At 45.9% G+C, this 13,317-nt stretch overlaps 5 protein-coding genes across 5 annotated transcripts; 2 read left to right on the forward strand and 3 right to left on the reverse strand.

The window, feature by feature from the left end:
* Positions 1-447: 447 nt before the first annotated feature.
* Positions 448-1,627, reverse strand: Triagg1_6983 (uncharacterized protein; the record flags this gene model as incomplete). Its single annotated transcript, XM_062901667.1, has 4 exons — positions 448-721; positions 780-1,102; positions 1,165-1,447; positions 1,554-1,627. The coding sequence occupies 4 exons, from the start codon at positions 1,625-1,627 to the stop codon at positions 448-450; spliced, it is 954 nt and encodes a 317-aa protein (XP_062754055.1).
* Positions 1,628-5,079: 3,452 nt separating this feature from the next.
* Triagg1_6984 (uncharacterized protein) lies at positions 5,080-6,862 on the forward strand (the record flags this gene model as incomplete). Its single annotated transcript, XM_062901668.1, has 3 exons — positions 5,080-5,202; positions 5,260-5,628; positions 5,687-6,862. 3 exons carry the CDS (start codon positions 5,080-5,082, stop codon positions 6,860-6,862), a joined length of 1,668 nt encoding a protein of 555 aa, XP_062754056.1.
* A 798-nt stretch (positions 6,863-7,660) lies between these two features.
* Triagg1_6985 (uncharacterized protein) lies at positions 7,661-9,328 on the forward strand (the record flags this gene model as incomplete). The annotated part of the gene is made up of 2 exons (XM_062901669.1): positions 7,661-7,744; positions 7,841-9,328. 2 exons carry the CDS (start codon positions 7,661-7,663, stop codon positions 9,326-9,328), a joined length of 1,572 nt encoding a protein of 523 aa, XP_062754057.1.
* A 701-nt stretch (positions 9,329-10,029) lies between these two features.
* Triagg1_6986 (uncharacterized protein) lies at positions 10,030-10,929 on the reverse strand (the record flags this gene model as incomplete). The annotated part of the gene is made up of 3 exons (XM_062901670.1): positions 10,030-10,279; positions 10,325-10,631; positions 10,686-10,929. 3 exons carry the CDS (start codon positions 10,927-10,929, stop codon positions 10,030-10,032), a joined length of 801 nt encoding a protein of 266 aa, XP_062754058.1.
* Positions 10,930-12,199: 1,270 nt separating this feature from the next.
* Positions 12,200-12,814, reverse strand: Triagg1_6987 (uncharacterized protein; the record flags this gene model as incomplete). The annotated part of the gene is made up of 2 exons (XM_062901671.1): positions 12,200-12,553; positions 12,620-12,814. The coding sequence occupies 2 exons, from the start codon at positions 12,812-12,814 to the stop codon at positions 12,200-12,202; spliced, it is 549 nt and encodes a 182-aa protein (XP_062754059.1).
* Between the last annotated feature and the right edge of the window lie 503 nt (positions 12,815-13,317).

Raw genomic sequence — 13,317 nt, forward strand, 5'->3', positions numbered from 1 at the left:
TTGTTTTGTTTGTTTGTTTGTTTTATTATTAACGTCCACTAAGTAAGCTAGTTACATAAGTCCTCATCTGGGCACTAGGACGGTAGGAGCCGCCGAGTTCAGATCGGGCGTTCGCTACGTTTCAATGTGACAAAGGAAAAGGGGAAGTGTCAATCTTGTTTTACGTGTCTGTTTCTGTAGGGGGGGGGGCCGTATGGGCTTGTCTCCTCCACTAGTTTCTGGAAGTCCTTGTACCCCCCGTCACCGAGGAGGTATTGGATGTGGGTGGAACTATCCGCCAACACGAGTCGACTCTCGATAATATTTTGCCCCATTCTTCGCCCTCGATGAGATGTCGCTCGAAGAGGTCTCCCCAAAGGTGGCTGGTGGATTCTTTGGTGCTCAAATCTTTGAGCAGCTACTAACAGCAGTGGTATTAACCCATAGGAAGTGGTTCGTCCGGTTCGGTTATATAAAACCTTTGGCCTGCATCTCTTTGTCTGTCCACTCCCACAACTTGGTTGCCAGCTCGGAGTCCTCTGCAAACTTGCTAGGTTTCTCAACTTTTGCCACTGGGACAAAGTATTTCCCATTGAGTTCAACAGAAAAATCAGGGCTCGCAATCGTATATAGAGAGTTGTAAGACCCGACATCAACTGAAGGTGTTACCTTAAGACACTTCAAGATCGGCCCTAAGACCGCTGCTGCAGTTGCGAGCCCTTTTGCATTTTCGTTTAGTTGCCTGCAATACGTTAGACAGTGAATCACGGATAAAAGCTGAGCATTTGTAAAGAGCTTACGTGTCATAATTACCGGGGTGAACACTTGCTGTCCAAATTGGGGCGTCGCTGGTGGAAAGTTCTGTTCCTTCAGGCCCATACCGGCGAAATAACTCCTTGCTGTGTAGGACATTTGCTAGCTTGGATTGGCCATAGCGAGACCAAGGACCACCTTTAACCTGATTGATATCTTCAAAGTCAATACCGGTAGACGGTGTGTAGTATTTGTGGCCGATTGAGGAAACATTCGTCACCCGAACCGTCCCTTCTGCGCATAATGCCGCGGTTGACACTAGGAGCGGTAAGAGGTGCTTCGTCAACAACCAGTGGGACATGTAGTTGGTCTTTTGGGGAAAAGGTCAGTTCAGCTTCTTATCTGCAGCCAGATAGGGCGTATTAACCATACCTGCCATTGAGATTCGTAACCATCCTTTGATGTCTGCTGGGGCACAGCCATGATTCCTGCGTTATTCACAATTCCGTGTAATCTCGACTCTTTCTGTAGAATGCCCTTTGCTGCTGCTACCACAGAGCTGAGATCCATCATATCCATAAGCAAGAACTCAATTTCAGCGTAAGGAATGTCCTCTCTGATGCTTTCGATAGCAGAACGGGCTTTGTCCTCATTTCGTGCTCCCATATACACTTTTGCATTATGCTTTGCTAAGTGAACCACTGTGGATTTGCCACTGATGATACATCGATTAGCAGCAGTACATTGTCAATAGGGGTGACCAAGACCCAAGAAGAAGTCCAAGTTACCACTTGGCCGTTGCGAATTGTTAACAGACTTACATGCCAGTGTTTCCTCCGGTTACAATGTAAACTCTTCCCGCAAGATCCGGAAGTGTGTCAGGATGGAAAGCCATGGTGTCCTTGAATCCGAATCAATATAGACAAGAGAGATTGTTGTTGTATGAAACTGAAGCATTTGATGGTATTTTTGAGAAACAGCAGATACATTGCCTTTTGTATACGTTGACTCCTCAACTTGCTATTTCTTATTATTGCTTACTGAAACTCCGATCAGTACATCCACCCAGTGGACGAAGCCCCACTGCGGACGTTGCGGCCGCTGCGGTTAAGCTGAGTCGAGTTCTAAACCTTGGCCGTTTGCAAAAACAAAAAGATCGGCCGCACATTCCCGCATTACCCACAGCATACCACATGTACCTTCCATGCCCCCTATTTACGATACATAAAATGGCTATGACTTGAGTCGTTTATAGTAAACTGATCCGTAGCCAACTGAATCGTACTACAACTGCGACGGCTGCCGCTACCCAGTTAAGTTTTAACATGGCCTTAGGTACATGTCCCTATTCCGCCTTTGCCTTAATTTCTTGCAATGCAACAAAAGCCGAACGCTTCAAACGGCCGATAGTCATGGCCCCATCAACATCAGCTTCGGCTACTTCTTTCTGTCTACATGATATCAGATATAATGGACCCGTTGAGGGCCCTGGTATCGGTAATGATCCCGCGTGACTTAACAACGGCGCGAGGATGAGGGTGGATGTATGTGCCTGAGTTGCTGAGGAATAGGGGATCGGTATCATACAGCCTATGGTACCCTGTTTTCGTGGAGCTTGTCGAGTTGGAGGAACTGCATTACTTTGCTCTCTTAGAAAGTCTCTTGTCCCATTTCCCGCTCTGCTACATTTAAAAGCTCGAGGTAGGCTCCTACACGTCTGTTAGAGTTGAAACTTGAAACAATAGGGTTACCATTGATAGACACAATACCTGCAGCTTTCCATCTGGTATCCATCATCTGAAGAGCGGTTACACAAATAGTCTTCCCAATGAGATATTGCTCATTGCTTGTTTCCATAGCCATCCACGAAAGAGCAACGGATGTACGATACAGACAATGCAACACTAGAGGGGAGAGGCACACCAAGTGAGAGTCTTGCGTCAGTTTCATCAGCACCTGGGCAAAGGACACGACTCGAGAGCAGTTCTCCTTCATCTTGGCAATGGAACGATCCATGCATTCACGAAGAAGTGCCGCTGTTTCTATATCAATTGGCATGTTTTCGCTGAATGAGTCACAACTGTGGTGATCGCTGAGCTTCATCTGGGCACTGACATCGTTAAAATTCGCTTGCACGAAGCACATGAAAGGGTATAGTTACCTCAAACAAAGAGACTGTGCGAGATAGAAAGCTCCTGCGACGGCAGAGTTTTCAGTTAACAGAGACAAAATTGAGGATGTAGTTTGGTGTAATAACTCCATGTCCTCGAGCATAAATGCAGGCGCGCTAGCTTGATCATTGCAGTGCTTAATCACTCTTCCTAATAAATGTGACGCTTGAGCCACGCGTGCAAATGGGCTGATCTGCATGCTTGTAGCAGATGCTAAAGACAGTCTTTCGGGAGGCACGATTTCCTACTCCGACACGTTATTAGTTGAATATTGTGGTCTGTAACGAGCTGACCATCATACCCCGTTTTTCCAAGCCTCATCATCCACGGGAATGGGTGTGTCAATAGTTGGGTCTTCCGTGAATAATGAGCGCTGGTCGCTTCCCGCTGCGACATATCTATCACGACGTTAACACCAAAGCTATCCAAGGAGAGAGTGTCTACAGACCTGTCGAGTATAACCACGTACCACCATGCTCTTTGTCTTTCTTCCCAATCCACCCAGCTCCGTGGTGTTTGTAGCATTTGCGGAGCCAGCTTATTATGCAAGCCGAGGGTAATACCAAGACTAGCACATGTACCGATAGACGTATAAGCCGCCGGAAATATGGCGTGACCCAGTTCATACACCGCAATGATCAAAGTAGCTTGCAGTTTCGTCAAAGTATACAATCCGTCCAGTGTATGGCAGAACTGTTTTGCAATCACGTAGAGGCCTGAGCGTTCTGCATCATTGTTTGTTGGCACTTCGAGAATGAGTTTCATAGACAGTAATAGCAGCGCGGTATCCGGTCTAAGCCCATTCTGGCTCCGATGATTGATCAGTCTGTTAAACTTGGCTTCGTTCAAAATAGGCATCCAAGTATTCATCAATCGAAAATACTGAGTTTTTATATGATCAACGGCTAATTGATCCCCAATGGCGGTAAATACTTCTTGGGGAATAGAAACATTAACCGCAATATTAGGTTTGATGCAATATTCCGAGAGCCCTGAATCCAGGAAAAGGGAATTCAAATATGTCTTGGATGAAGCATCGTGGAGCATTGGCGCAGCCGTTGTATCTTCGAGACTTGACAATCTCGATGGCGTCTGGTTTGACAACCGAGCAACCTGCTGTTCCAGTTCAAAGATTCTAGAGCGTAGACTGGCCGAGTCATCGGTACCATTTGTCGGCCCCGAGTAATCGCAAGGGCGGCGCAACCTATGCAGGCATTAACATTTACTGATACGATTTAAAACATGAATTTACCTTTTACATGACGAACAACTCGGGACATTCTTATCGCAGCGACGCTTGTTCTTCTGGCATGCAGCACAAGCACGAGCGGCCGTTTCGACCGCAACTGAGCTTTCAGCCATGAAGCTCGCCCGTAGATGGATACTTTCCAGGAAGAGAATGGTCACTTTGGTATAATAAGTGAGAGGGATGTTATATCCCTGAACTAGTGTGCGGCCGCACGCTAAAAGTGTCCATGCAATCAGCTGACTGAAAGTTCAGATGTTCTTTACCAATCCTGCGGAGTATATTAGGAGTGGCCGGGTTGCTCTTGTGGGGTAGCTATTAAAAACAAATTTATACATTTCCATACATCTTTTTTTCTTATTTTACTCATAACTCTTTTGACTCCTATGTCAGTCTAGCTAATACTCCTAATCAACGTGGTTATTTACTTGACGGTTATGTCATTTTGTTTCTTTGAATGTAGTTATTTTTGTCATTGTAATAGCTAGATTGTAGAATATTTGTACATTATTTTAGAATCTTTTCATCCTTTCATATCACCTAGCCTGATGGGGTTTCAGAATACAAATTGTAAAGAAACGGGACTGCAACATTTGCATCTACCTATGACTCTTCGCTTTCATGTTAATTAAAAAGATGGAACCAACGGCTAGAGAACTCGGCAACCGAAAGCTAAATCATGGCCTCGCGAGGGACGTATTCAACCGGACTAACAAAATGCTATCGGAACTCGGAGTGATACTCTCGACCGTAAAGTGCGGTAAAGCGGGACATGGCGGAGTTGCAATTGCTACTCCTTAAAGCCCGCCTTTTCGACGATTTATACTAATTTGGGGATACACGGACATATAAATACTCACTTGATCTCTAGTCAGGAGCTCTTCCATCAGCCATCATACATAGGATCATCTACGGTTGACATATTGAACCATGAATACAGCTGTCGAATTCCTCCTTGGTTCGTTGGCACTTGCCAACAGTATCCTAAGCAATGATTCAAGTCTCCCGACAGTGGACCTAGGCTACCAGATTCACCGCGCCATCTCCCTGGATGTGAGCACTTCCCACTCCTAAGCAATCCAGGTCCTGTTTATTAACCATCAGGTACAGGAAACATTCAACACTTACAACTTCACCAACATACCATATGCGGAGCCTCCTTTGGGTCCTCTGAGATTTAAAGCACCTATTCCACCTAGAGGTCGGAAGTCTGAGATTCAAGATGGTAATATTGGAAAGATCTGTCCTCAATCTAACGGTAAATGGAATGGAATGGCGGGTCTGTTTGCCGCCGATTACGCAGCAGACAGGCTCCCATTCAACTACACGCAAGCTGAGGAGACTTTGGCCAACTCGCCGCCTCCAGCAATTGATCCTCGGACCACTGAGGATTGTCTCGTTTTGGATGTGCTAGTTCCAAAAGTAGTCTTTCATGAACATTCCAAGTCAAAGGGAGCTCCTGTCTTGGTGTGGATTCATGTAAGTCCGCTGTCTGGCTTGTTTCTTCAGCACAGTGGCTTATTCTAATGCGCTTCAGGGAGGCGGCTATGTCCTTGGGGATAAGACTATGTTTGGAAGCCCCCAAGGTCTTATTGCGGCCTCTCAGCAAGGTGAAAACCAAGGTGCTATCTGGGTAGCTATGAACTATCGCCTTGGAGCCTTCGGGTTCCTCTCAGGCCCTACCTTGCAAGAGACTGGTACAGCGAATGCAGGTCTTCATGACCAGAGACTCGCTCTCGAATGGGTGCAAGAGAACATTCACAGGTTCGGCGGAGACCCTGATAACGTCACCGTCATGGGTATTTCAGCGGGTGGCGGGTCAATTATGCACCAGATTACGGCATACGGCGGCGTGAAACCTTCACCATTCCGCCAAGCTATCACGCAGTCATCAGCCTTTATTCCCAATCCAGGGACTCAATTGCAGGAGGACGTATTTCACGACTTTCTCTCGCTTCTCAACGTCAGCTCTCTTGAAGAGGCTCGAGCTCTGGACTCCGCCACTCTGATTGAAGCAAATGCTAAACAGATCGCCGAGGCACCATACGGCACATTTATCTTTGGCCCAACTGTTGACGGCGATTTTGTCCCTGCTATGCCAACGAAACTGCTCCTTCAGGGTTCCTATTCAAAGGGCATCTCTATTCTATCTTCTCATATGAGCCATGAAGGAATTTTCTTCATAGATCCAAGAGCCGTTGGCAACAAAACGCTGTTGCGTCAGCAGCTTCGGGATATGTTTCCGCAAATGTCGGAAAGAAACCTCAATTTTGTGTTCGACACACTATATTCGCCGACTTATGATGGGTCGTATCCTTACAAAACCCCTCTTGAACGAGCGCAACTTATTATTGCTGAAACAATCTTCATCTGCAACCAGAACTCCTTGTTAAACAGTGCAATGCAACAAGGCACGGCGGCGTTCGGGTACCAGTTCTCGATCCCACCAGCGCTTCATGGTGGCGACCAGGCCTATATTTTCCCCAATGGTCCATTCCCCGACGTCGATCCTGTCATTTCCCAGTTCGTTCAACAAACCATCGCTAGTTTCGTTAACAATGGTGCGCCGTCCGAACACATTGCTAGAGTTTCGATCCCTCCGTACGCGACCAACAAATCTGTTCTTAATCTGGTCCCGAACTCCCCAATAATTATTCCTGATCCAACAGCTAACGAGAGATGTGATTGGTGGCATAAAGCTTTATATAGTTAAATCATCGAGTTCTATACAATAGTTTGTTGGTGATAGATAAATCCATTTTTAAGAACTTATGAGCTCTGAGCTGTAGCTTACCGTATGTAGAAATAGTGTATTCGAACCCAATCTACGCCTGGGACTAAAGATGGTAGCTGAAAGCTTTATGTTGTAAAGCGATCATGTTAGTATTCGCGAGACTAAAGATAACATCCAGAGATATGATTTTTCTAGTTTAAATAGTCTAGAATATATTTAAAAAGATAAATAGAATCCTCTACTCTGGGAAACCAATGTAACCCATAGTATTCACAAACCACAGGTATCATACTCGTCGAAGACCGATGCCCTTCACCAGAGAAGTCGCAGCTCTGCTCAAGTTTTCACCATTAATATAATTTATTACACGAGCTGTAGCCTTACTATTCTTCCTATGCCATGCATCTTTGATATATATGAATACTCGTGATATGGCCTTTGCATTTTTTGATCCGATCGACATACAGGTACAGCTCTGTTTAAACTATTTCAATATCTTATAGGGTATATAGTATTTAAAACTGGCGTTTGTATTGACTTTGTATTGCTTTATACTGATTGGCTGTTCGGTTTATATTTGTTCCATGGTAAGTGTCTTCGTGCAGCTTGCAGGCTGTGCGAGGCGTCGGGCTGTGCAAGGCGTCGGGCTGTGCAAGGCGTCGGGCTGTGCAAGGCGTCGGGCTGTAAAACTTGAGCCTTGGGCCGCTACAGCATCAACTACATGTTATCTAAAGTCTTCCACGTGCTTAACAATCGTCCATACTGTCGATAATCTCAATGTCGTTACCGTTCTCACTCTCGGTTAGTGACTTCTTCACTGTTGGACAGCTCATTGGGAAAGTGGCAGTCGAGCTTCGCGGGGTATGTATTGAGGCAAATATCTAGGGTTCTTATAACTCCGTTGGGCATCGTTTCGTCACTGCATACTGAGCTCTACTAACGGGAAACAACGAACAGAATGGAGAAGCAGCACCTGAATACCAATCCCTCTTAATCGAACTTGAGGCACTCGAACGAGCTCTGCGCCACCTCCAGACTCTGAAGCCTGCAAAACATGAGCTCCTCCAACTTACGTCCATTCGAGCCACCGCCCTCGCGTGCGAAAGGCCGCTCCGAAACTTCCTAGACAAGGTCTCCAAGTTTGAGAGACGTCTTGGATCATTCGACATCGCGAATAATACATTGAAGGGTCTCCCCCGCAAGATGCAATTTAACATCATGCTGAAAGAGGACATAAAAGAGCTGCGATCGGCTTTAGCAAGCCATGTTGCGACAATCAACCTTCTTTTGATGACCCAAGCTGTTACTTCAATATCAGTTGCCGAAAACGATAGGAGCCATCTCGCATTGAGCCTGGAGAGCAAGATATTGGCTCACAGTCGAGTCCTACAGGCTATCAATGGTCGTGTTGATACTTCTCTAGTACAGCAGCGAGAGATCAAAATGGAATTAGAAACTCAATCTTCCGCTGTTGCTGAATTGGGGGGCAAAGTAGACGAAGCTCGTCAATCCATACAGAAAATCGAGACCATGGCGAACCATACTCGAGTTGAGACAAAAAGCACTCTAGAAATGGTAACCGAGACGTTGTCTCTTTTAACATCAGGGGTGATGCACCTACACCAAATCACCAAGCAGCTGCGCAAAATGATTCGAATTTGTGCCACATTTACAGAAGAGATGCGAACAGCTCTATCCAAGTTGATGGATCTCTTCATTAGTCTTCAGAAAACGCTTCAGCGAATCGATCATAACATACCAATGCGCGTGTATCTCCCAACTGTACAATTTACCACAGCATTGGGTGAAACGATGTCATTGCCCTACCAGCTCTGCCAGCAGTGGACGAGCTTCAAAGAATTGCTGAGAGTAATCTTCTTGGATAAGCCTGGAAAATTTCGCGTTGATATGGGGAAGTACCTGATTATGAATGCCCGTGGGGGCAGGATACTGGCAGAGGCCTCATGGCAGCATGCAGTAAGGCAAGACGATCATTTGTCCATGTCTATTGTTCTTGATGAGCTATCGGCAAGGTCTGGGCGTTGTCCATTTCCGTCTTGCCATGCTTCTACAGAGAGTGTGGAGGCCGAAAATGGTGGTCGCACATGTCCTAAATGCGGTCGGTGGTCTCTACTCACTCTAACTAATGCATCGAGTAGCCATATCAGGCTGGGGCGCACAACACTGACCGGTAAAGAATATAATTACAGCATCTCAAACTCAAAGTTTTCCTCTGATACCAGCAACGGCTTGAAGGAGGAGACGCAACTCATTGAGGACAAGGAAGACATTGAGCTCTACAGGCAGATCCAGGTTCAGGTTCAGCAGAGCTCGACCTTTCAACCTTCTTTGAAGAAAAGAGGGCATAGCAGCCTGTTAAAATGGATCAAGAGGAGAATGAAGAGGGGAGCGAAGGCAAACAAAGAGGTCACAGTGTTATGGTAGAGCTGGAGGAAAGAACTAAATCAATTGTAACTGCAATACTTACACCAATTGACCCTCACAATATATATTACCAATGACCCTTCTCTAGCTGATTCACAAGTGGCATACTCTGGCCATTAATAGACTGAGTGACTGGAATATTTATGGTGCTTATAACGAGAGCGGACTTGCGTGGTGTAACAACCTGTAACACCTTTTACACAGGTATCTTCTCCAGCCATGATCTTGTACAAGGAATTCAGTTGAGTTAGAAACTTAGTGTCAACGGCTTCGCTCCATGTTGCAAGTACTTAAATCCTTCTAGAGCAAATGAACAGCGTTTCTATCGGCAATGACCGGGTTACGCACCGCATTGGGCTCTTGGTTTATCTTGTGTCGACACCTAAATAACTGTGTCGGCTCCGTCAATTTAATTGTAGCTATCCTATTTCCTATTGCCTTCTCTCCTGCGCCTGCCTCATTTGTTGAAATCACAACTCTTTACGCAATCGGCCAAACATTTAACAAATAAACACGTCCAGTAGATGTTTAGGATTTAAACCACTAAATCTAAATTATTCAGAAGCTCTCGTATACTCAGCAGGATGGTTTCTATTGGGCCGTTCAAGTACGAATAAACTATTACAAAACTGCCACTACAATTATTGACAGAAGCATTTCATTTTTGTGACCGCACTTAGTGCCAAAACATCATCGAGCGTTCAAGACAAGTGCTTCTTCATAAACTCGGCAACATCCAGCACTGCAGGACCCACGTAGACTTCGTTATCGTAAAAATCCACGTGCGCTCCCTTTGGAACAATGACTTTCTTAGTCGCACCGCCAATGAGCTTGTCCAATTTCTCGGTATGCCACAGCGATCCAGCATCCGAACCAGCAATGAGAACAGTTGGCTGCTTGAGGAAGACATCGGCTAGGTGGAATGCATCAAAGGTGAGAACACGAGGGAAGCTGAGATACAGCATTTTGTTTTCGGCACGGGGATGCTGTGCCTACGGCGTAAAGTAGTAGTCGCTGGCCTCCCTCATATCTCGAGGAGTCTTGTCGTCAGGCTGGGGAGGCACATATGGCGCAGCTGCACGCTCAGCACCCTTCGCCTCAGCCGTGATCTGAGCTGCTGTCGCCTTCAAGTTGTCGAGTTTCTCCAAGGGATCCTCATCCCCATCCCATCCAAGTCGCGCTGAGTCTCCAATGTTCACCATACTGACGGTTGCCACGGCCTTCAATCGCTGGTCTCCCTTGGCGGCAGCAACTGCGTAACCACCTCCAGCACAGATTCCCAGTACACCAATCCTCTCCGAGTCTACAGAGTCAGGATTTTAGAGGTAATCGATGACGGCATAGACATCGCTCACACGTTCATTTGGATCTTCGAGGAAGTGAGGTTCTCCTCCGCTGGCGCCGTGAAAGGATGCATCATAGGCGATTGTTGTAAAACCTGCCTCGGCAAGCTTTTTCGCATATGTTCCCGCAGTCTGTTCTTTAACACCACCACCTGGATGGACAATAACGAAAGCTGGTGTCTTCTTGGACGACTCAGTGGGTTTAAAGAGAAGGCCGGCGAGGCTGATGGGGCCTTTCTTGATCGAAATTTGGGACATGGTGCAAATAGGTTTAACTTGTATTGATGATCAGATAAAGTATTATAATACAGATGAGAATTCAGTTCACCTCTTCTGTTCCCACTGCTGCTTTTTATCTTTTTGAACTTCTTAGAGGAAAGTTGAACTTTAAAGCAGTTCGGCCGAAAATTCATCGGCCGATAGACGCTCATAGCGACGAGTTGGCATGAGAGGAGTACTAAAGCCGAAATCTTTCGGCCGAGCTCTTAACTCCAGTAACTCCAACCTCATAGGTACAATTAGTCAGAACTTATAAAGTTTCAATTTGTTAGCTATGCTTCTAGGAGTAACAATGACGTTGCGTATGAGATGCATAAGGTGGACCAGGCAATCGACAATTGTTAATATCTCCGATAGATGAGACTGTTTCGAGAATCTCCCATGGCGGACGCTACGTATTAACCTGCGATGGATGCCCACGCTACCTGCACTCAAATTACAAGTATCCACCCTTTGAGTTTTGATAATAATGCTCATTGCTGATCCATGATATACAATAGTGTGAAACCTGAAAGTGAATGAAGTAATGCAATGCTTTCCCGCACCCCAGCTACAGGAAAGAAAGGAAAGCAGCAGTTGGTACTGGACGCCAAGTCTCTAAAGTCAAAGGTAGAAAGAGAATTATGCTAACAGCTAATTATGTGATCAGTCAAAATAAATCTTCTCCCACAGATTGCCAGAATCTTAGTCATAGATGAGTAGATCAATAACACTCAGCTGATCCAACCAATACGTTTAACTGAAGTCATCTGGATTCGGTTGAGAGAGAGAAGTTGAAGAAGCAAGTCCCGAAATTCTATCCGACTGGGAAATGTTAGTTTGCGGACCTCTAAGTGGGTTAAAGTCCTGTTGGCCGAGGTCCTTCATCAGATTATGAAGTCCATCCACTGGGGTGTTATAGAAGGGCGTCCTCGCGTCAGATATGTTACCAGATGATTCAAGAGTACTCTTCAGCTTTTGATAACAACGCTGGATAATATCCAAGCCTGAAGCCGCTATCACATTGGAAGTCTGCATAATAGTGAGACTCTCAATCGCTTGTTGAAGGCTGTGGCTGATTCTTTGTCTGGTCTCATTATTCTGCGGCGGAAATAGAATCGTGATGATGGAGACTAGAAATGAGGCATCAACAGTGTAGAAAGCAAACGCAAACAGCTGGTAATGATGCGGCTTGGCATGCGCAAAGAAAGATTGCTGGCAATCAAGGGTTTCAAGTGCGGCCTGTAAAGCAGCTCTTCGACTCTCGAGATTAGAAATGATATGCGGCCGGTGTAACGTCATTAGAAACAAACTCGTCATGACTTGCACTTGGTGGTAGTAAGTTAATAACAAGACGTTCACGACCTTGAGCTTCAATAGTACGCTGCTTAGCCATCTTTTCGAGAGCGTCAACCGGGTCGTAATTGCTAAACGCCTCGCGGGAGAGACGACCAAAGTTGACAGGCGTGATGCCAACGCAGCATTTTAAACGATGAACCGTCATGGTTGCGTTGATGGCATAGCCGCCTCCACCGCAAATTCCAAGAACTCCAATTCGATCAGCATCGACATGAGGGAGCGTCTGAATGTAGTCGACGACGAAGCGGAAGTCGGAGACGCGGAACTATGGGTCCTCAATAAAGCGAGGCTCACCGCCAGAGGCGCCTTGGAAGGACGCGTCAAAAGCGACAACCACAAAGCCCGCTTCGGCTAATGCTTTCCCGTAGATATTGCCCGAGGTTTGCTCCTTGCATAAACCAATGGGGTGAGCGCTCACGACAGCAGGATACTTTTTGTTGTTGTCAAAATTGGGCGGAAATTGAATATCGGCCGCAGTCGCCCACGCAATGTTGGGAATACTGACAGTCTTGATTGTTTGAGACATTGAAACTAGTTTTGACGATTGGACGATGGTTTAGAGCTATGTGTTGTGAAAGCCGACATAGCATGCCTTAATCACTGTTTATATACTCAAGGGGTCCTACAATAATGACCCGATCACGACATGGCCAAGTCCGAAACTTTATCAGAGCCAAATGAATTCGGCCGCAAGCACAGTGCTCCGAAGCTTCGAATGCCGCGAAATGTCGTACTGTGAAGGCATATAAGAGCTGAGTCTAGTTTCGGCAGAAGACCCCCAACTAGCCCCGAAATCATGTCGTCAGTGGCGAGTGAGGACCGCATCAAGACATCTAGATATTACCGGAAGAACAAATAAAGCATTCTCGTGATTATATATATCTTCAGATACATGAGATTTTAGTATAGAAGTAATATTCTAAACACGGTATGATTTATCTCCATTTTCTATTAGCAGATAAGCTCATCAAGAGCAGTCCATGGCTGTGGAATGAACGAATGCCAATTGGACATGTGGTCTAGTCATAT

This window comes from Trichoderma aggressivum (assembly GCF_033847375.1).
Source record: "Trichoderma aggressivum f. europaeum strain CBS 100526 chromosome Unknown scaffold_029, whole genome shotgun sequence".
Taxonomy (NCBI): domain Eukaryota; kingdom Fungi; phylum Ascomycota; class Sordariomycetes; order Hypocreales; family Hypocreaceae; genus Trichoderma; species Trichoderma aggressivum.